At 32.6% G+C, this 23,599-nt stretch overlaps 2 protein-coding genes across 5 annotated transcripts; one reads left to right on the top strand and one right to left on the bottom strand.

Moving 5' to 3' along the window:
- Positions 1-202: 202 nt before the first annotated feature.
- Positions 203-20,849, top strand: LOC130662502 (exonuclease mut-7 homolog). Of its 3 annotated transcripts, none has more exons than XM_057461386.1 (19): positions 203-249; positions 2,646-2,853; positions 2,962-3,181; positions 5,827-6,212; positions 6,408-6,505; positions 6,574-6,647; positions 7,753-7,806; positions 7,999-8,156; positions 8,343-8,634; positions 9,181-9,248; positions 9,841-9,980; positions 10,307-10,416; positions 10,649-10,823; positions 10,904-11,030; positions 11,506-11,548; positions 12,057-12,218; positions 12,866-12,919; positions 18,218-18,346; positions 20,175-20,849. In XM_057461386.1, exons 1-19 carry the CDS (start codon positions 234-236, stop codon positions 20,526-20,528), a joined length of 2,868 nt encoding a protein of 955 aa, XP_057317369.1. In that variant the 5' UTR covers positions 203-233; the 3' UTR covers positions 20,529-20,849. The 3 variants fall into 3 exon arrangements, with proteins under 3 accessions (XP_057317369.1, XP_057317368.1, XP_057317370.1); XM_057461385.1 differs by lacking the exon at positions 203-249 and adding an exon at positions 258-533; XM_057461387.1 differs by lacking the exon at positions 203-249 and adding an exon at positions 406-2,202.
- On the bottom strand, positions 12,898-17,010 carry LOC130662503 (uncharacterized). 2 transcript variants are annotated; one of them, XM_057461388.1, is made up of 4 exons: positions 16,207-17,010; positions 15,584-15,831; positions 15,379-15,504; positions 12,898-15,137 (listed from the first exon to the last, which is right to left on the bottom strand). In XM_057461388.1, the coding sequence occupies exons 1-4, from the start codon at positions 16,763-16,765 to the stop codon at positions 12,993-12,995; spliced, it is 3,078 nt and encodes a 1,025-aa protein (XP_057317371.1). In that variant the 5' UTR covers positions 16,766-17,010; the 3' UTR covers positions 12,898-12,992. The 2 variants fall into 2 exon arrangements, with proteins under 2 accessions (XP_057317371.1, XP_057317372.1); XM_057461389.1 differs by lacking the exon at positions 15,379-15,504.
- Positions 20,850-23,599: the final 2,750 nt, after the last annotated feature.

Genomic DNA, 23,599 nt, shown 5'->3' with positions numbered 1-23,599 from the left:
TGAGAATTCTAGGCGATTTCTCTAGCCTAGTAAAATAAACTTTCTGGGATATTAAAATGAATTTCTGTCACAGAAAAGCTTATATGCAAATAAATTTAATTTCCAAGTTATTTGGCTTTAAACTTGTATTTTAACAGATTGTAGATACGTTTTATTCTGCCATTGAGTGATTTTTTTTAAATAATTATAATCTTGGTGATTCTTTTAGCTAAGGAGAATAATATAAACCAATCATGCCATTTGATACAGGTGAGTGTTTGTATTTCTTATGATAAATAGATGCAGGGATCGAATTAATGTAAAATAAATGGCTTGCAACTTTTCAGGAGAGGCGTGCCATTGCACGACTCTTCTGAAAATAAATATTGAGTTTTCAAAATTAACCTATAAAAATCCATTTTGTAGCGTGCGATTGCAGCCCTCGAAATATTTTTTGGAGACTCGTCAGACAAATTGTCAGCCACATTTCCAGTTTGGTCAGACACTTTTAGATGTCAGAATTATTGATCCTTTACTGATCCTTTTAATCTCAAGTAAGCCTATTCATAGCTAACATGACCATCCTAGCTAATTCACAGACTCCTGATTTAGTTAAAAGAACTATGTGTAGACATAAATAACTTTTGCCTGGCCCCTTGGAACCAGGTCTTACACAAGAAATCCAGCCCTGTGGTTCTTAAATAATGCGGAGGAACGTTGACGGAGCATGGATAAAACAAGTCTGCAAAACTGCACTTACAGGCGGAACAGACATTTTATCATGGATTTAATCGTAGATAATTTCTTCATTTGACAAAACAATTGAAAACCATAGCAAGACCAATTTAAATAATTTCTTTCTTTATGCCGCAAGTGTTATTTTTATTCAAACAATTTTAAAAACAAAAGCCACCTGCGGTATAATTTTTTTCTGTTTAAATTTGGTTAAAATGTAGCTGAACCTCTTAATGAATTTTTAAAGTTAGATTTAAACCACATGTATAAAGATTTTTTAAATTTTTGCTTATTTGCTTGTGTTGACCTGAAAAATGAACAATAGATTTATGAAAACAACAGTATAGTCATGCATAGTATTTCGGACATGTAGAAAAGGAAGTTAAGATTGAGAGAGTCGCCTTACGTAGATGCTCGATCATCGTGTTTGTTCACAATTCAAAATGTCCCCCACTTTTCTACCGCAAAATCAATGCGCAACAAAGATTAATCTTGGAGCACGTATCGCATGCGTAACATCCTTTGCACGTTCGTTTCACATCGCACACCTACTTAAATATTCCTGAAAAAGACTGCTTTGCAGAACAACTGAACTAAAATTTGCATTTACTTATTTGCTTGAATTTACATTGTAGATTAAAGTTGTGGCATGCAAATAATGTCTTGACCGCTCACGAGTAGTTGCTGTTGTTGTTGTTTTTATTCTTTTGAGAAATTTTAATTCACGTTTTTGATGATAATTGGGTCGCAGTATTCAAAAAACGATTCGTATTTATTGAACTGCGCGAACCCTTATTTCGATCATTAAGATGATAGATAGATATGCATATTTTACATGGCTAGCCTCACAAATATCGAGGGATATACCCAGCCTATTATTTCCAGGGGGCATGGGTTAGATGGGGAGTGTAATGCTCATTTTGAGCTACAAAAAAACTTGTGAAAAATTTTGTTATAATAATAATAAAAAAGTGCTATGACCTAGTCTAGTGATGTGAATAGAGGCTTTTTCACGAGAGACGTGTGATAGCACGCACACACCTTCACACACATGCAAACTGATTTGCGCGTGCCATGTGATTAATCGCACACACAAATTAAATAGATAGTTTGATAAGTTAAATAGATAGTTTTAAATAAATTACAAGTCTTTGTTGTAAAAGAAAAAAAGAGATGTAAGTGAAAGAATAAATTAATGCTCTTTCCTTGATAACATGCGGTTCACTTGTTTTTGTAGTGCGCGGATTATGCCTTGATTACCAAGATGTACCTCACTTATTTTAGAATATCTAATATTTAACAACACAACCTAGTTTTAATAAGAAAGTAAACAATAATAAAATAAAACCACGCTAACAAAGCAAAGTCAAAAAATTATAAAAAACAACTAACAAAAGAATCTAGGAAGGAGGTTGGTTTACTGTGCGTTGGATAGAAGCAAAGTTGATTGTTAATTTCCTTCATTCCAAAATGGCAACCATTTATGTGGTGAGTGACTTTTACGATGGCGCGTATTTGTAGCCATGTGCCTATAAATAAGCAAGAAGAACTCAGTGGTTTGTTACACTTTTGTTATTTTTTTATTAGAAACAGTATAAAAGCGCAAGTATAATTATAATTTTTTTATAAATAACACACTGATGTCTTTTTACAGCAGTTTCTTAGGATCGCACGTTATCGCACACCTCATCTAGCTTAATCGAGTGATTAGCCGCACGCCAAACGAAATATTCCTGAAAAAGCCTGTTAATGTATACATTTATCTTGGATTTCTAGTATGTTTATAGAAGTTGAAAAATTTAAATAGCCCAATATATTTACTATGTTTAACATTTGCTTTGACGTCTATGTGGTCCTGAATTTACTCCATATTTTAAAAAAGCTGAAAATAATGTTGTAGCATTTTTCCTTCTCTTTGTTTTTCTTTTAAGGTGTTCCTCCTCCAAAGTCTAAATATTCCTATGCTGACCTTGGTTTTAATGTTTGTCCAAATAATGACAGTGATGATGATTATGACAATGATGATGACGAGTGGATTTGTTCGTCCAATGGTGACAATTTATTAGAAAAAATGAAAAACTGTCATGTTGAAGACCAAGATTCAATTAAGTGTTTAGTTCCATCCAAACGCATTATTAGGTATAATTTATCACGTTTTCAGTAATTAAATTTAAATTGGAAATTTAAATTCAAAATTTAATCTCTTTTTTTGACAGTTTGGCAAATAATATTATATTTATTTTTTAGGCTCTCGGCTCAAGACTGGTTAGATAAAATTGAAGACAAATATTTTGATGAGCGTGATGACTTAGTGCGGCAAACTGTGCAGACTGCATTGGATAACACAGATGATTGTTACTCATTCGTACTGCATGTCATTCACAAAGCATTTTTTGATTTATTTAGTAAAAGACTTCCAATCACTTTCCTCGCTTTAGACGAATTTTCAATATGGTTGGAACTAAAAGTAAGGAAATCTATTTTTAGCCTCAAATAAAAAAACAAATCTAAATATTTGGTTTGATTTTTAGTATTTTTGTGTATATTTCAAGTCGATATACTGCTTTTGCAAACCATTTTAGGAAAAATAATGTTACCGTTACTGTTTGCAACTTTACCTTTCATTGTTCTAAGATACTGAGTAAAAACGTATAAACACGTTCCTTATTCACTGGCCATTATTGTCAAGTGACATTTAAACACATTTTGAGGTGCTACTAGGTACACGTTGTAAAAGCTCCCTCACTAAAAAACTGTGATATAGGTTGGGAGAATTCAGACTTGATCAGTATTTTGAAAAAAAGTAAGTAAGTAAGTAAGTAAACATTTATTTACCTAAGAAATGAAAAAGTCCTTTCTAATTCATTGAAACAGTAAACAATGCAAAAATTGAATAGCTATCAATAGACATAGACTTAGTTAATGTCTCCTCCTCTTTTTTTCTCCAAGCTTGACTCTTGGTTCATGATCTTTTATGATATTGTGGTTCATGATCTTTTATGATATTGTGGATCATGATTTTCAAGTTACATCACACCCAGGGTGGTACACTATATATACATTAGTCTTTTGCTCCAAAGAAAACCAAATAAAAAAACCCATAAAAATGGCTACCACTACACACAACGTCTTCAAAATATTTTGCCAAGGTTTTGAACTTTGTGTTTCAAAAGAATATAATGGGTTTAGTTTTTGTAAGAATTTAATTTTTCAGATTCATCAGAGAAATCATCATCTGATCATTTATTTATGTAAGGGTTCTCAAAACCTGTGCAGGAAGTCACGGACTGATGGCTCCACTTCTATGACAGTACATATCAGCGAAAGAAAAATATTACTTCTGTGAATAAGCAACATCAAGTAGGGTCAAAATTTAGTGGTTTATGATTTAACACATTGACTTAATATATATCCCCCAATTTTGTTAAGGCCGAGGTTTGAAAAAATTATTTTGCGAATGACCGAATTGAATTAAATTTGTGAGAACATATTTTCGTGAATGGCAACAGTGGCAATTTAGCCTTTTTGCCTAAAGCCAAAAAAGTTGTAAGGAAAGGTTGTTCAGTAAGGGAAAAGTGTTAAAAGGATGGATGTGAGACCTGAAGGTTGCTAAGCAAGTTACCAGACCCATAACAATCTCACCACACCACAACTGTAGATAAGTAATATCAATTAGAATTATCACATAACATGTTTACATTGAAACAACTTAAATACATTACAAAATTCAAAGCAGTTCTTTGGCTACTTCAGTTTGCATTAAAACCATGATTTTATTTGTGATGGGAAATATATAACTAAAAAATGACGTATATACATTAGCAATCTGAATTACTATGTGTGGTAAACAGTACTTGATATACCCTTTTTCTCATAACAACGTTAGATATCACATAAATGAAAACATTATTCAGTGTTCCAAAAGAATAAAGCATCAAACCTAATAACAACCATGGTGTATTGTATTTATTGAAGGTGTAGATATAATTAGTAATTGAAATGGTAACCTCTGGAACTATAATGAACAAAACAAAGTTGATTATCATCCAGAAAGGAATGAAGTGATGATCTTTCCTTAAGATCCTCCTACCATTGTGGACTTCCGTATCCACTTTATTTATTTTGTACAACTTGTAATAAATATACCCGTAACAAATTAGAAATATCAGCAGAAGTATTCCGATGAAGGTTGGATAAATAACATGGTGTATGAATTCTTTTGGGTGAAAGTTGAAAATGTACTTTGAAGTAAATACAGTGATAGTTCCTATGAAGCCTGTCATCCATGTTGCAGTTATGGATAAGTTAATTTTCCGCCTGGTAATATACACTTCATATGTTATATTCAGCCAAACCTCTAGAAATCTTTCAATTGTTAAAAGCACCATTAATAAGACCCACACAACTGAGAAGCCTCCCATTTCCATCAAGGCGAAAACATCGTAAAGTATTACAAGGTCTTGAGTGAATGTTAGTTGATACACCATTGGAAATACGAATATGAGAAGTAAAACTTCTGCGATGTTCAAGTGAATAAGATAACGTTTTTGGTTGTGGTGAATTCTGTTTTGTGTGTAAACAAGCAGTCCAATTCCAATTATGTGGATTATGATAGAAATAAAAGCTATTGTGACAGTTAAACTAAATATGAAATAACGTAACCCTGACATCATTTCCACTCACATATTAGTATTGTTTCATATATTCATTCTATATGTGAGTTAGTCCAAGAGAAAAATTCATTGCATAAGAAAAATCTAACAACATCTATTTAATTAGTTTTATAATAACTTCTTTTTTATTTTTTTGTTTTGATATGGAATATTTTGCTATTGTTAGAATTTATTAGCTAAAAAGTTGCAACTTTATTCATTAATATTTTATACCATTCGCTAAAGATCCCACCTTCTTTTTATTTTTATCTTCTAGTTCTTTTTTTTACATTTTATGTGTCATATTTTTTTAAATATGATAGCGCTTAAATAGATAAATATATAATCAAAATATAATAAATAAATAATGCTTCATTAATTTTATTATATAATTATTGTTTTGTTGCATTATATATTAAATAAATATAAGAAATATAAGATAAACAATTTTAATTTTTAGAAGCAAAATGGTGAACATCTGCCTCAACCTTTATACAGTCACAAACGTCAAGCACTTGAATTTGTCTGTCGTGGTGGATACAACTACCTTGACAAAATAAACGCAACATTTCAATTAGATCAAGATGATAATACGTCATTGGCAGATGTCATACAGCTTGACAACCTAAAATGCAAAAAACTAAAAGAGACTGTTATCATTATATATACTTTGAAACTTCAGCATCAGTTTGAACAGGAAGAAGTGATGTTACCGTTGCTTGCAAGTGATTTAATTCAAGTTTTGGAAACATATATTGGTGATGATGAATACTTGCAACGTGATTATGTGTCCTTTCTTAACAAGCTTTGTGGAATGAAGGAATCTGATATTCAAAAAATGATTGTGTAAGCTTTTATTTTTTTATCAAAAACCTACAACTTTTAAGATTAAAGAAATGTTAAAAGGAAGGCAGGCATAGCTTAAAATTTTAACAATTCCTCATTTAATAGGTGACATTGTAAAAATTCTTTAGCTTTAATATTTTGGTTACCAAGTTACAATTTTTTATACGGTATGCAATCATTTTTTTTCCTATTTAGAGAAAAAGATTTAAAGGTTAAAGATTCATCAAAACTTCAACATAAAACGTTAACAAAGATTGCGGAAAAAGCTGTTAAAAGATATAATTTATCTCCAAGTAAAGATACAAGTTTTCATTTCTTTTTTTTTTTGTCAGCTGATATTGAATCCATTGTTCTTTTCTAGATGAATTTCCAAAGATCTTTGAAGCAAAAAATATTGCCAGCTTGCTCTACCTTATTAGAATGAGAATGAAAGAGGTTTGTAAATCTTATTTACCTTTTTGTGTGATACTTTTCTACATTGTTGATTAATTCTTGAGCTGATAAAATCCCTTACGGAAATCTTAATATGTGGGAAAAACATTTTAAATTGTTGCAATATTAATATTTTCTATGGAGAAGATTTTAAGATGCTATAAACAAAGCCAGAGTTTCAGCAACCTAAAACGGTTTCATTTATATCTCCAAAAGTAGCATTATTCAAAACTCTCTTCATTAATTGGAAGTCTGCTCAAATTTGATTATTTCAAACCTTTTTTCGAAGTTTTCTGGCTTAAAATTGGTGATTAAAGAGTGCATGCTATGTAAAATTGTTCATAAATACAATAAACACCAGATACAGTACATGTATACCAATAATTAACAATCACTGGTTCAAACATTTTACACTGTCATTGGCTACTAGAGCTAATGACAGTGTAAAAAGTAAAATCCAAAATCAACTAGGTATAACCCCATAAAAAGTATTTTGAGAAAGAGGGCAGAATTTCAAAGATCACAACCAGTTAAGAGCCCTTTTTCTATCTAAGTAACACACACTCCAAACTTATGAAAGTTCACTTTTCAATGTTTTTAGCGAACTTAGGATCTTGGGCTGCTAATTTTTGCTGACATTAACATTCCCCAATTTCACCATATTTGAGCTTTCTGGGTCGTAGAAAGTATTGTTTTATGATGCGGAGATTGTGGAAGGTGTGTTTTTGACATTGGTTACACCCAGGCAAAATAAAAGCTGGCCAAGTACTAATGTTGTTTGCCTATTTGAGCTAAAAATGGACAGTTTTCCCACTATTATTTCGATGGTTGTAGCTAAACAGTATAATGAATTACTTTTTATTGTCGCAAAAACTTAATACCTCAAACTTTGTTGTCTCTATAATAATAGCCGTCATCTGTCTATTTCTCTGTCTGTTACTGAGACACGAAATGCAGTATATAAAAGATGGGCGACCCCGTGGTTTTTTTAACAGGTTGACGACTAGTATTATTTAAGAACTCTATCATATTATGGTATAAAAGGTAGGTTTTACTTTTTTTAAAATAAAAGCATTTGCATCATCCTGTAAAGAACTAACATTTTTAGGAAAATACAAATGGTTCAGCCAGCGTCATTATGAAATGGGATAACTTAATTGAGGTATAGAAAAACTTCTCCAATTCATTATGACGCATACCATATATTTAAATGCTCAAGAGGCTACGATATCTCTTTTTTTTATCATAAATTTAATATATGTATACATTCAATAGATACATCTGTATAAATTGACAAAGACTAATTGTAAGTTTTGCTTTGTTTTTTTTTACGTATCTGTTATTGTTATTGTAGACAGCAGTTTCAGGAAAGCCGTTTTTACAAATGCAGCTCATATTAAAATTTTACGAGATGGATTTACTGGAATATGCAATCAACTGGGCAATCAGACTAAAACTTCATCCAAAGAATCTCCCTGTTGAAGTGAGACAAGAATTAAGTCAGTTTTCCAGGTATGTATAAACTGGTATATATGATATAAAAAATTTGACAGAAAGCCGTGAACATTCAACCATGCTTTTCTATAACTTGTATTAAATCTATGCATTGCATTATGTTTGTTAATCAGTCTACGATTTTGCGTCTTTCTTTGCTTCACCAAATAGGTGAGAATTATCCTTTTTTTATTTCCTTTATAGAGAATTTGAAAGAAATATGTCTTTGGAAAATGAGACAAATATGTCTTTAGAAGATGAATCAAGTGAACAAAAAATGGAGGATGATATCAGAGGTAGTAATTGTGGAACAGAAGACTGGGAGGCAGAGATAGAAGCTGGTACACCTCGTTCAGCATTTTCATTCTCACAAGGTTTTGTGAGTGAAGAGGATGTTTTGCAAGAGGAATATTACAATTTGAAGTTATCAAAAGATAACATACATATGATTGATACTGCAGAAAAGTTGAACAAAATCATGCCTATTTTATTTGTAGTAAGTACTATTAAAACAAGTTGGTTTTCTATGAAAGGGGGTGGAAAATTATCTAGAATTATCATTTTTTCAAAGATATAGGGCTTAAAACCTTCACTAATTATGCGAAATTATGACATCATCAAGTAGCTGTTTACCTAGCATAATTATAATAATTAAATACTAATATTTATGCAAACTGTTCATAACGTCTGTCTAAATGGCTTAAACATATTACCTCAGTAAAACTGGTAAATTTAATACCTCATCTAAAGCTAGTTTATAATATTAATTAGTGGAACTTCCAAAATCTAAAGAGAGAATTCAAATATGTCGAAACTATGTACAAAGTCCTAGATAACTTTTCAAGCTCTTTCATTTTAAAATTAACTGGGTTTATCATGTGAGGTGAGCTTCAAGTAATATAGTAAATAGTCTTGAAAATATTAAAATTTAGCTATCCTTAAATTCTTCTTATTTTTTACTTGTCTATACATCTGCTTTATATTACCTTCTATTTTAAGAGTGGAAAGGTAAACAGATGAGCTAAAAGTATAATTTGTTTAGAGTGGTCAAATTATTGGCTTTGATGCGGAATGGAAGCCAACTATGTGTAGAGCAGGTGAACAAGATCGGTATGTTAGACGTTGAGCTGTATAATTTTAAGAAAAAACACAAAAAATACTGCAAAAAAGTTGCGAAGAAGAGCAGTATGTAAAATTTTGATTGTTTATAAAAATAATTCCTGATGATATACTTTAATTATTACATCCTTTACATATTTAAAAAAATTAAATTATACTTGAAAAATCTGAATACCTAAAATTCTCAATTTTTTGGGGGTCTTGGATTTTGCAGATTCTCTCTGAAAATTGTTGCAAACTATCAAAAAACAAAGGAAAGGTGTGTGGTTATAATACCGCAGAAGATATACTTAAGTTGTACAATTTAGGTCTGTTGCATGTGAGCTTTTCACCAGGATTTTATGTTACAACTTGTTTCAGTGTATAATCCAGCGTTCTAAGTAGCCGCTAAACTAATTAAAATTTACTTCGAATTTCCTGATTTATTAGAGAGTTAATTATATTCACTACAAAATATAAGACTTATAGCCCATTTTATGCAAGTTGTACAGGAATAAGATTTCAATAATTCCTAAGACCACCCTAATGAAATTCCCATTTGAAATTTAACGGCCCTGTGTTTATTTCAATTCTTTTTATTCAGGGTGTCAATTCTTCAAGTAGCAACTCAGACGGATGTTTACATAATCGATTTGTTTACTTTGTATGTTGTGCATGGTTCCGAAGGTGTATTGGAACAATTTTTCTTCAAGTTTTTTACATCAACTCAGGTTGTAAAAGTAGGTGAGGTTATGTTGTTGAGACATTTTCTTTTTTAGTTACATGCAGCGAGATTATTACTGTTTTTTCGCCATAATACACCCTTAACCTGGAATTTGTAATAAACACTCCTCTTTGACAATTGGTGTTTGTTTCGAATTGGCAATTCTTTTTCAGTTAGTGTTAACTTGATTTAAAGTATGGTTTTCATGTTGTGTTGTATTAGCAATTTTTCTTGCTTTTTTTTAAACTGGCCTATATTTCAAATCTAGGGTCTTCCATAATAAGAAGTTTACGTCCTCTCAAATAGTTGCAAAACTGAATGATGATTTTTTGTTTCCTACATTCAGGTTATGGCATAACTGGCGACTTGAAGATTTTGATGGGCATGTACTTATGTGTAAAAGATTTTATATTACATTCACATAACCTGGTTGATCTTTGTGAGATAAGTGGAAAGGTAAGAATTGCTTTAAGTCTTAATTAAATGAATGTTTTTAGTTTAAAGGCTGGTTACCATTTAAGCGTTGTTGACTGCAATCAAATTACAAAAAACACGGCCGTCGTTAGCATCGCCAAAATTATATGTTTGATACGCTTAATTATTGTACACTGGCATACAAACATTGGAAGCAAGTAAAAACACTTTTAGGCGTCTCCGTAGTTTAAAAATTCAAATTTGATTTCTTTAGATTACGTCACATCCACAGGTGGCCCCATACTTATACGCTGCTAAAAAAGCAGCTCTAGATGAAAAGGGATTGAGTCTGTTGGTTAATCGAACACTGGGAAAGAGATTAAATAAAACATTCCAAGTGTCAGATTGGGAGAAACGTCCTTTGAGTCACCAACAAATTGAATATGCAGGTACTTAATATCCTACATTTTATGCAAAAGATACTTAGTATGGGCTAAAGGTATTTATTGATGTTTGAATTCAATTTTAGCTTTAGACGCTTACTGTTTGGTTGAAGTATATGCTCTCCTTCAACGTGTTGTAAAAGAAACAAAGATAGATGTCAATCTTACTGAAAATGTGAAGTTGAAATGGCTGAAACCAAAAAGATATGAAAAGTAATTGTGAATAACATTTGTATTGACACTCGGTTACGTTACCATACACTGGATGTTCTCTATTTTAAAGAGTATCAACTTTTTGTATTAGTTTTTGTATTAATTTTTGTGAAACGAAAATGGTGGTGTTGTGTGCCAGTATTAATCTAGAAAATGGCTCAAATTATTAAAAGAAAGTTATTAAAATGTATCAAGTTCACATTTGTTACCTCCATGATAGTTGGAAGATTAATCTCATGAAAACCAGGTTCATACTTAAAATTAAAATGTAATAGAATAACATAGTACTGAAATTTGATTGGTTATTCTGTTAATTATTCTTTTGTTTCAAAAGAGTTTTTCGTGCCGAAATATTAAAAGTTTTCTCATCTGTTTTCGTTTAAAGTAAAAAGTGAAAAATCTAGCTGTACTTTGATAACCCAATTGGTGTTATTTATGTAAAAGAAACTGAAGAAATTTCATTTTATTTATTTAGCAAACGTAAAGATAAATATGAAAAACGGACAGACAAAGAGAAGGTAAGAGTGCATATATTTTGAAACTTTTTAATTTTCATGTTTATCTTTTTTTGATATTCCAATTCTGAATACGCAAAAGGGTTTACTTCCTGTTTTTTAAACAAAGATCTTTTTATTATTTGGAATTTTTTTTATAACAATTTTTTGTTTTTTGTCTGGTGCTTGTGTCTGTTTTCGACAGATATTAACACAGCGAACCAAAAATGTATGCCGAACACGATGGTGACATTAAAATTCCATTAATTACGAGTTGATTACAAATTGATCTCAAAAGCAAAATCACTATTTTTTTGAAAACTACCGCAGAAAGCTATGACAAACGGAATAGTGGCATAAAATTGTTTGATATTTTCACGCCTAATATCGAATAAAAATTTTCTTTTGAACACTACCCAGCGTTTTTTTGTTTTAACAATTTTTTGTATCCCGTTGCTTTGGTAATCATGTTTGCTCGATTAACTTTACTGGTTGCAATTCATTTTATAACTTTGAAAGTGCTTACTTTTAGATTCCAGAAATTAAATCAATTTTCAAGGGACCACCACGTCCTTCGACTTCTCTAAAGGTGATATGCGATACAATGATGCAGGGGCTTGGTAGACAGTTACGTACATGTGGTGTAGACACCATCATATTAAGTAATGATCAGGATCACTCAACAGCTATACAGGTATAGAATAGTCTTTCAAACAGTTTTGATTTTATCTTTGCTGAGCGGAAAGTTAAATAAAACTGAAAAACAAAGTCGCTTTTTTTTTGTTTGTTTACCTTAAGGGAATTAATTTTCGCAAATTTTCTGAGTTTGCGAAAATTAGTCACCGCAAAAATTATTAAGAAATTCGCTATTCGTGAAAATTAATTCCAGGAAAATTTGGATTTTTTTTTTTTTTTTTGGATTTTTTTCTTTTAATTCACCTCAAACTCCATATAACCAAGACTACATCTAATATATATCTGAATTTCAACTTTAATTCTTTGTATTGTAGTCTAGATAAAGCGCTTGAAAAACAGTATAAATTGGGAAACAAAATGTCATTAAATTTTTTTTAGCGAAATGAAAAAATTTAATTCTCGCGCAATATCAGGACAACGTTGCAAAAATTAGTTTTAGTAAAAAAGAATTTTTATTTTCAAAAAATTTCTCGCAAACATTATTTTTTGCCAAAATAAATCCCCGCCAAAATAAACATTTTTTTGTATTCGCCAAATTTAATCTTCGCCAAATTTTTTTAAATTTATCATTCGCCAAATTAAATACTTGCCAAATTTTATCCACTTCAGGTAATTTAATTGTCTCAAGGTTTTTTTATTTTTCAGATTTCTCATAAAGAAAACCGAGCTATACTAACTCAAGGAAAGCCTTTTTTCATGGTAAGTGTGAACAATATTTTTTTATAGTAAGTGTGAATTAAATAATTTTACAGTTATTTAAATGTGAAAATCCTTAGTTTTCTCCTTCGTCGTCACTGCCGTCATCGGAAGATTCTATTGTCGACAGTGTCGAATGCATGACGTAAACGCCGGGTTCGGGTTTTTGCGATGTCGATTCTCCGTTCTCGTTCTTCTGTTGGGTAACAATTTTTGAAAATATCGAGTTCCAAGTTGCTTTTATTAATTGGTCATCTGAGTTTGAGGTATCTTTGTAGGTATAGCCCTCAAAAAAACCTTCGTTTGGTATTCCAACTTCATCATTGGTTGCACTCACTAAAATGTTGGTCTCAGGCTGAAGTCTATCCTCAATTGAAGACAAGTTATTTTCTGTATGATAATTTTCTGCATGAAAATTATTCGATATATTTTCCTGAGAATCGTGAGTACCTCGTAGATCTAGTAAGCCAATACTTTCTTCATTTAATGGCGTAGATTGTGACGTGTTTTCTTGTGATATGTTTTCTTCTTGCGCATGTGGACTTTCTTCCCTTATATCTAGCGTGTCGCTTTGCTGGTGAAATAACAAAAATTCCTGTCGATTTTTTTTGTTTTCTATTGACTTGTTTAACTCAGACAACATTGCATAGTTTCTTTTCTTTTCTCTCCATTCTTTTTTCGCGGCGTTTTGCTCGATTATTTCTTTCAACATCAAACCTAAGCCGGCAATCTCAGCTCTTGTTTGGATCATGGATTTGTAGTATTCCGTTTTAAATATTTTCATTGTTTTTGTGAGCTCTCTCACTTCTGATGAATTTGATACGTTTCTGATAACTCTCTTTTCTTTCTTCGCATTTACCTGAGCAAATTGATTTTCACTGTTCCCGGGGTGATGATCGTTTGGCTCGTCGTCCTCAATTTTTCCAAACTTTTGATCTAAGAAATGGTTAACACCATCCAGACCTTCTTTAATTTGTATAGTCATTCGTTTTAAATCATGACTTTCTGGTTGCGTGATATCGTCGTCGTAGTACAAACTTTCTGGCGCGCATTTTCGCGACACCCACTTGCGATGTCTTCGCAATATACGCGTGTTAATATCAGCTTCCAATGCGATAATTGATGCAGCTCTTTCCATAACTGCGTTTGCTTTCGCATTGTCGTAAACTCTTTGAAAAGTATCTGACATCAGAGCAATAAATAAATTCAAGCAGATAATTCCAGCGAAGAAGATGAAAGTTCCACACAAAAGCATAGCCATTTTGTTAGAGTGGGATTTAAGTTTATTAAAGTTAAAATCTCCCACAACCATTATTTGGAAAATGTTATAAACTAGCTCTCCTTCCTTTGTTGTGTACCCCTCCACATTGTACATCCCAAAAATTACCCAGAACGCTGCGATGTACGGCACAAAGAAATGCATCGACAAATGAAAAATCTTCAACGTATCCACAGTAACGTGACTCAACATGACAACAAACGGCCCTAACGTTTTAAACGGCCTTGCGTATTTTAGCATGCGTAACCATAGAAATATTAACATAATGGAACCCACTGCTCGCAAACTGTCATTCATCTCTTTCGTTTTTAAACGAACGTTACAAACTTGTAATATGACTGTGGCGCCCATCAGTGTGTAAGTTAGCCAATCAAAATAGTTCCATTTGTCACGTATGTACGAGGAAGTGTTCTCCAGCACGCTGACCATCTCTCGTTCTAGATAGGCCCTTTCTTCAGGCCATCTTGGATGCGCATACTGCAAGTCCTTCTCTAGTTCCACTTCTCTCCATTGTTTGTAGTTTTCATTTTTCTTCTTCGCTTTGTAAAATTCACGTGCTTCTGAACCAAACAAAACAAACAGTGAGACGACTGCGAGAACTTCTAGAAACACGCCCACGATTTCATTGTTACCTTTATAAATCTTGTTCGCGTCAGTAGGAATTGTACATAATCGTACTGTCCATAATATACTAAGTAATAAATTACAAATCCCGTAAAACCAAATGCCCCATTTACCCATTCTTTGCCATTGAACTTCTATAAGACGTTGAAAGACGGGATGAAGTAGCAATTGGAATTGTTTATATTCAACAGCTACTTCTAATGGTGATTTTGCGTGACACTCCTTCGCCTCTATCGGTGGTACAAGATAGTTTAAATAAAAGAATTGTTTTCGGTTGGCTCGATTAGTTTGGTAGAATTGGTCTAATGCTTGTAAGGCCTGAAAAATAGAAAGTTATATCGCTACTAAAGTATAGGTAGTTCAAATGGGCGAAGTTAATGGGGATGTTGCTAAGTTTCTTTAAAACTCTTAAAGTGGCAATAATAGTGCTTGTTGGGATAGCTTTAGATAAAAAGTGGCTCCTATTGTTTTAGTGCAACATTGTTTGCAAATTCATCTCTGATCAAAAAAGGAGTGGTATGTATATAAGATCTGAAAGGTAACCTGTGGTCGAACTTACTACGTTCGGCATCTTTTGGATCATTAAAACTATTGCACCCATCAGACTAACATCGTACACACCAGCTGGTGCCCCTTCTTCCACAAGTATTTGTGCAGTTGAAGAACGATCAAGCTCAGCGGCCAACTGTAGAGAAAAATCGAATAACTTGAAAAAACACCTACGACGGAGAGTGTACACGTCTGTATAAGATGCGTTATCATACCTGCAAGGGAGTTCTCTTTTTGTAGTCTTCATCGTTGATGTCAGCACCATATTGTAAAAGCATCTTTAAAGCTGCTGACGCATCTTTCTTTGCAGCAAAGTGAATCGGCGTCTGCTCTTCTCCGTACGTCCTGCAATTTATATCAGCGCCATTTAATAAGAGCAACTCCACCATTTCAGGATAATCAACTGCGCATGCAACATGCAGTGGAGTACGGCCATAATCATCAGGATGATTGACGTTCGAGCCTAAAATGATAGTTTTTTTGCGGTAGATGTTTTACTCCGAATACCTTTAGGGAGTTCTTTTTCGCAAAATTGTCAAAATCTCGCGAAAATCGCGAAACGTTATTGTTGGCGAAAATCAATATCTTCAAGATAATAAAAATAATACTTTTCTCAACTTTGCATCCTCTGCATCAACTTTGCATTTTTTACCTTACCCTACAGCACGATTTATCTCGACTTTGTACGCTTTGACTCAAGTATACACAATCACAACCCTATTCGCTTTATCTAAAGTTTACAAAATCTGCTACGACTTCACACTTCTTGTGTCAATTTTTAGCATGTTATCACAACCATGCTAAAATTTTATTCTGAAAGAACAGTAATTCTTCTTACCATGCGCTAGAAGAAACCGTGCAACGTCAGTGTGCCATGTTCTTGCCACTTCATGTAGTACAGACTGACCATATTTATCTACAGTGTTAATATCCACACCTGTATTTAGCATGTTTTCTAAGTATTCAAAATCAATCACCCGCTCCTCTGTGTCTTCTAGTCGTGATATTTTGATAAAATATTTGATTAAATCTTTCCCCTTTTCTTTATGCTCTATGCTTGCTCTGGTGTAATTCTTTCGTTTCCATTCCCCATTTTTTTCGTATTTATCGTGTCCATCTTCATCGTGTTGATCGTGCTGCTCCAGCAAACAGTCGCTGCACTCGTGTTTCTTCAACGCTAATGTTTCCGTCATCAACTGAAAATTCAGTTGTTCGTATTGTTTACGAAGGTTGCTTTTGAATCGTATCGTGTTCTTGAGTAGGTTCCATTTCTTCTTGGCAGTATCTTTTAACTCGACTATTTCTTCTACGCGAGGTGATTTTCGCAGCTTCTCCACCATTTCTAATGCTTCTTTTGTAAATTTTTGTAACGGAGCAACGCGTGCTTTTTTCCTCATGTTTTTTATGTTCTTGTATTTCTTAATTTTCTCTGTTAATTTATGGAAGACGTTTAAGTTATCTTTTTCAGCATGTATCCTGGTAAAAATATGCGCTTTCTATTGCGACCGATCTTTTTCATCCAAAGTGTTTGTTTTTTGTTTCTTTTCTCTCCCCTTAATACTTTTGTGTTGACTTTTTATATATCACCCAATTTACTTTCGTTCGCATTGGAAATATTTTGTTGGATTTAAAAATTTATATTTCAAATTCCCATTCGTGAATAATTTACACGGGATAAACTGTAACTAGGCAACGCATTTAAAACAACGAAATGTCGGATTGTTAAATTTAAATATTGATAAAAGCTCTAAACACAACTCTGAGAAAAGTTCATTGTGGCAGTAATATGCTGCCATTTTGATATTCCGAAAAAACTCTGGAAGTTTTTTGGAAGCCAGCAATTTTTCTTTCGTTCACATTTTAAATCGTTGTAATAAAAAGAATAGTAAATTCTCTCGACCCACCTGTTTGAAAATTAATATTTATTCACTTTAAATTAAATGTAAACTCGCCGAAAGGGGAATGTTATTCAACAAAAAAGGCATGCAATATTTGATGGATTATAACTCATGTTGCGTGGTGTACAATTATGCTAGATTTATGTCCGTAAGTCTGTCGTTTCTTGGTCGCTCACATAGTGAGAATTCGTAGGGACTTTTTAATCTTGGATGTTTTCAGTTAGTTTTCTCAGTGATTGGTCCTCTCTGAAGACGTTTTTTAAGGAAGACTGTACGTAAAAGGTGCCGTAGGGAGCAACTTTTATGTGAGGCAGGGGTGTGTATTAAGTTTAATATTCTGAGAAAGAAATTTTCATCCTCTAGAATGATTGTAATTAAATCCGTGTTGTTTTTTAGGGATGTAGGGGTGGTAATTTTTACTTGTCTTGTCGGTTTCAAGAACTTTTTTTCTAGACTAAGAATAGGCTAGAATTTTACGACTTCTCGTTTTTAACATTAAAGAAAGTGGATATTTTTTACATTTTGTTGGAGATTGACTTTTTTTTTAATATTTTTAATCACTCATAAGTTTTTATAAAGAAAATTATTTCTGATCTAAATCTTGTCTTTGAATTTGTGCAAATATAAATTGAAAAGATGAAAAATCCGTTTCTTTGAAAAAATGATGACGTCAGCATTAATTTTTATGGTTAGTTAGGTGCTATGCCAACTTTCATAATCATAGCATTTTTCCTTCTTAGATTCAACGGGGATGGTAAAATTATCCAAAATAGGGTTGAACAGTGCGACGAAACGATACTGTTATTTTTTACGCTCTTTTTTTAAAAAAAAGCGTTAATTTACAAAATTAAATGGGGGAAAGACTCCCTTGGCTCCCGTTTCAGGCTGCACTGGTAGCGTGTATAAAAAACAAACCTGATTTTTCTGAAATTTTGATTGGTTTTGTTTTAGTTACGAGGTCACGTGAGAGAGGGTATGTGTATGTGGGTACCTGAGGCTCCGTTAAAAGAACAAGTGAAAATGGTGTTCACAAAATACAACGTAGCACTGAAGAGTAAAGATATCTTGACTCGATGTTCGGTAAGTTGACTTGCTTACTTAGTAAGCTCTTAAATATCTATTTTCGACAACTGAGTATTAAATTAGCTAGCATTTTAAACAATGTGATTAGCTACAACTCCTAAAATAATTTGAAATAAAAAATAAGATAATGAAAAACTAGACTTAAAATATAATTTATTCCTAAAAAATTTTGAGCATATTTTTTAAAAAGTGAAAGGGCTTGGTTATCAGTTTCTTTACTTTTCGTACTAATATTTTAGCAAAATCTTTCAAAACATGAAATGGTTTTATGTTTTTTTGGTGTTTTTATATACAATCCGCTGAAATTATGAAATTTTAATATTGCATAAATTTGCACTCAAATGATACATTTTAAATATCCGTAAAATTTAAATTTATTTCAAGCTTTTTTTCTTGATACAAATAATTTTTTTTGATTTAAGTAACTTAAGGTAAGAAATTTTGTGATTTTTCGTTCCGATTTGAAAAATTTCTTCAACTGAAATATCCTAAAGTCAACTAGTCGCGAAAATTAATTTTTGCGAAAAAAAACAAGCTGAAATTGCTCAATTAGCAAAAACATGAACTGGTTGATAATGATGGGAAGATATCATTGAAAACATTTACAAATGTTAGTAAACTAAATTCTCATCATCATCAATTAAAATCACACCATGTACACTGTTACACTTTTGCTACCAATAGTTCAATTATTAGTCGTTTTTGCTTTCTTCCCATTCGCGAAAATTAGCACCCGATCGGTGAAAATTTCTTCTCGTGAAAATTACTTCTCTAAGGTATCCACAATTCAACACTCATTGCTATTTAAAGAATTAATTACAAAAAATCTGTAAGGGGGAGTCCAACAAAAAAATAAACTAAATCTCCTCAAATTTCGATTTGATAAAAACATTATATTATTTTAAGTCTACTTTGTCAAAACAAAGGGAAGAATTTGTTTATTTTTGATTTTGATTAATCAACAATTTTTAATGATCATTCAGTTTTGTCACCATTTAATTTGTTTGTTTTCCAACAAACACAGGTGCAGGTCAGCAATTTTTTAAATTATTCAGAAATGTTGAATTAACACAAGGTCAATTTGATACCTAATTATGACGTCATTTTTTAATGCAAAATTTGACATATCGAATTGAAGTTCTATTCCGTTTAAATTTTTTACGTTGAAAATGTAATTGATAAAAAACGGTTTATGTTTTGTGGTCGAAAGATTGTACTTTTTTAATGTAGCCTTTGACGTTCGTTTTAGCTGTTGTCGACGTCCTAGAGGGCACGTCAAACTTGGTGGTAGCATGATAAAGCGCTTTTGTCGGTTTCGAAGTGACGAGAATGATTTTAATCAGGAAAAGTTTCCCGAATTTCCCGTTTTGTTGATCTTATTCGCGAAAGTTTACTCGGTACAAACTTTTTGAATTGTCAATTCACTAAAATTAAAAAAATGTCTCTTGGTGAGCAATTCGAAAACTTTTCAATAACGAATCGCGATATTTTTTTATTAAAGTATTTCCGTCACTTGAGGCCGACAAAAATTTTATCATCTGTAAATTCGCGAAAATTCATTTAAAAAAATTTGTAAGGTTTGGAGTTTCGCGAAAGGTTTCTCCGGTAATGAAAATAATGACGAACGAATAGTCCAGGACAATACGAGCAAATGTTTAATTATTTAAAGTTTGTATCCTATATTATACCATCCTATATAATACCAACCTGAAAATTTAAAAAGAAAATCAGGGAAATTTAGGAAAAGGCGTATGGTTAGAAGGAAAATTCTTTAAGTTTCATGGAGAACCCATGTTTAGCTAACAATTATTTTTGTTTATTTCAGATGTGTAACTTTGAAGGATTTGAAAAAGTGCCGTCAGAGGAGTTGAAACAAGCGTATGATTTAAAATTCGACATTGGAGAATGTAAAATGCCGGAAACACAAGCCACCCCATCCGGTTTGGTTAACCTTTCGAATTTTACGCTGTACAACGGCGTCGAAATACAATTAGACTTCCTATCGACAAAAAAAGGTTCAGTTGAACAATTATTTCAGAAAGTAGACCAATTTTACATCTGTAGGAATTGTGGTAAACTATTCTGGGAAGGTTCTCATCATACCGCGGTTAGAAATAATTTCGCAGAACTGATCGATAAAAGAGAAGTCGATGAGAATTACTATGGGGCGCCAGGATAATCACTATATGTCAAATACTTAGTTTTTAGTCACAACTATTTTAAAAATGGCTTGTGCCGACTGCTACAAAACCGTGATAACTCTGCACATGAAGAGTTTTTCTACCAATCGAAATAAAAGAACATGGCTACCCCTTTTTTGGTTTAGTGGGTGTGGTTAAGGCTTTTTTAATACACGAGTATAATTTTGTGTCAGAAGCATTTATACTAATAGTCTTTAATATTTTTAAGTATAAAATTATTTTTATTTAATATTTTACTGAAAACTCATTTAGTGAGTAATTGAATTTCCGCGCCCGAAGGCGTAGGAAATTATTTAAAACCGTCGTTTTTTTCTTTCGGAGCATTTTTTGAGAAAAAATCGACCCTGGGATTTCACGTTTCTCTGAGTTTTAACTGACTAACTAACTAACCCTGTCCCAAATGGTCAATTGCAACGTCACAGATTTAAACTTCGTACCCAAGCTTCCTAAGTACTGGAAAGTCCTCTAAATGACGTTTCAGGCCAAAATTTGTATTTGTTTTCGACAAAATTTGGCACAGTTAACAAAAAAGTATGCTGATCATATTGGTTACATAATTTTATAATGTCACCTAAATGTCACTTTAGGCCAAAATTGGTCCAAAAATTGAAACTACTTTATTTTCAACAAAATTTGGCACACTTAACAAATAAAGTATGCTGAACATGATGGTGATATCAAAATTTTGATTTCTGGTTACCTAAATGTCATTTTAGGCCAAAATTGGTCCAAAAATTAAAACTACTTTATTTTCAACAAAAATTGACACAGTTAATAAAAAAAGTAGGCTGAAAATGATGGTCATATCAAAATTTTGATTTTTTGTCAATAAGCTGTATTTTTAGTTAGCAATTACTTTTAAAATATGAGTTTATTATGACACGTTTTGTTTTGTTTGCGTTTGTTTTAAGATATAATGTCACTTGTGTGCTTTATCTTCAGGGCTTCATGCACCAAACCTCTTTGAATGTTTGGCACGATAACATAACGAATTAGCAGGTTATCATCAAATATTTTGGTAGCGAGCGGAAATTCTTAGAGCCCCCAGGGCTTCTTGTTATTGTCTTCAATAGCGCCAGCCGCATTTTTTTTTTCGCTGCGAAAATTTCTTTCTATCCTAAAGTCAACTAGTCGCAGAAATTAATTTTTGCGAAAAAAACAAGCTGAAATTGCTCAATTAGCAAAAACATGAACTGGTTGATAATGATAAGTACTATCTCTTGTTTGATATCGACGCTTCAAAACATCGAATTTTCTGTTGTATTATAGAGATGCAGCTAAACAGGTTGAAAACTCAAAAATTAAGGAACGCCCGGATTTTTATTTATGCAATATAGAACTGCGTACTACAGAGTAGGACATTTTCACTACGGGTCAACCAAATAATGATAGAAATGACTGATGTACTGCGCTTTTAATTATTTTTCATTGACCAAAAGAGACTTTTTTTATGAGCAGCCCAGCTCATAAGGGTCGAGGTCTCAAATTAGGTGTTTAAACAACGCTTTAGTGTGCTCCAGAGAATTTTTTGTGTGTGTTGAATTAACTGCTGACGAACACTGTACAAAATGTTAGTCACTGGACCAAAAAATTGGTCACTTTTTATCGACTTTCTTTACCGAATAAGTAAGTATACTCGCGTTAAGACAGATCCTTAATAAGTAAGTGGGACTTACGCTAACTGAGACCAAATTCTTCAGTTCCTTGAACATCCCCACTGAATTAAACCGGAAAAGGTTCCCTTGGATGGGACGTTCGCTTAAGGGGCGATTTCTTAAGTCTTGTTAAGCAAAAAAATATGCTGAAGTTTTACTTTAATGTGAGTAGCAACTTTTTTTAAGATAGAATGTGAACCCTGAAATAAGCTTAAATGTGAACAAAAAACAACCTCGTATGCAGACGTTTAAACCTTGATGACAGAAACGAAACATTCTCATAAACGCCACAGCCTAGCATAAACACTTCAAATAGAAAAACAATGACAACTTAAATGTATTTCGTGTATTTCAGGGCTCGTCAGCATGCCTAGGACAAACGAAATATAGATTAAAAATATAGTTCGTTAAGCCTGACATGGACAGTCATAGTGCCGCTCCGGAAACCAGGTACCTATACCTATACCAAAATGCCTACAAATTTTGACAGGTTTGTTCAAAACTTTCTGACTAAAAATAGGTCAAGCCCACATAGGTTTGATTCTAGTTGACGTTAAAAGCCTCACAGGATAAGCTAGAGCCAAGACTGGGTAACACAGGTCAGGTCAACATAGGTTGATCCAATTCGCGTTATGAGAAAACAAGGAGGAATATTTCAATCTTCAGATTCCGGGTAAATTCGACAGAATTCGATTTCGATCCTCGGCATATTTTTACTAACTCGCGTGACAAGTTTAAATCCGCGCCTGCAAAAAGTTGGATCGAAAAAAGTGCAAACTAGTTTTCGAACAAATTGTACAGTCTTTTTACTGTGTTTATGTGTGGATAGATCGCAGAATGTTATGAGAATGCCGAAAATTCGCTTTAAAAGCAAAATTTCTAAAATTATGGATATGTGGGGCATTTTCTTCTCTTCCTTAAAAGTTAAACTTACAAGAATATTCGATTAATTTGGACATTTGCTGAGTGAGAGAAATATTTTCGGTCCTTTGAGAGTCCTACTTAACGCGCGTATACTGTGTATATTAAAACCTCTATGTAGCGTACATCCTTTAGAGCGGACACTTCTCTTCAACAGACACTTCTCCCTGGAACGGATGAAATGACGGTCAAACTCCCCTAACAAAACCTATATGTAGGATTCATCAATTATAGCAGACACCTCTGTACAACGAACACTTCTCCTTGGAACGGATAAAATGACGGTCAAACTCTCATAACAAAACCTCCATGTAGAGGACACTTTATAGCGGACACCTCTCTACAACCAACACCACTCCTTGAAACGGGTGAAATGACGGTCAAACTCTCATAACAAAACTTCTATATAGTATACATCATTTATAGCAGACACCTCTCTACAACGAAATCTTTTTTACATTCTTAAATAAAAG

The sequence above is a fragment of the Hydractinia symbiolongicarpus genome, chromosome 10 (genome assembly GCF_029227915.1).
Source record: "Hydractinia symbiolongicarpus strain clone_291-10 chromosome 10, HSymV2.1, whole genome shotgun sequence".
Classification (NCBI taxonomy): domain Eukaryota; kingdom Metazoa; phylum Cnidaria; class Hydrozoa; order Anthoathecata; family Hydractiniidae; genus Hydractinia; species Hydractinia symbiolongicarpus.
Note: the sequence above shows the minus strand (reverse complement) of the source record. Positions and strands in the feature narration are given on the sequence as shown.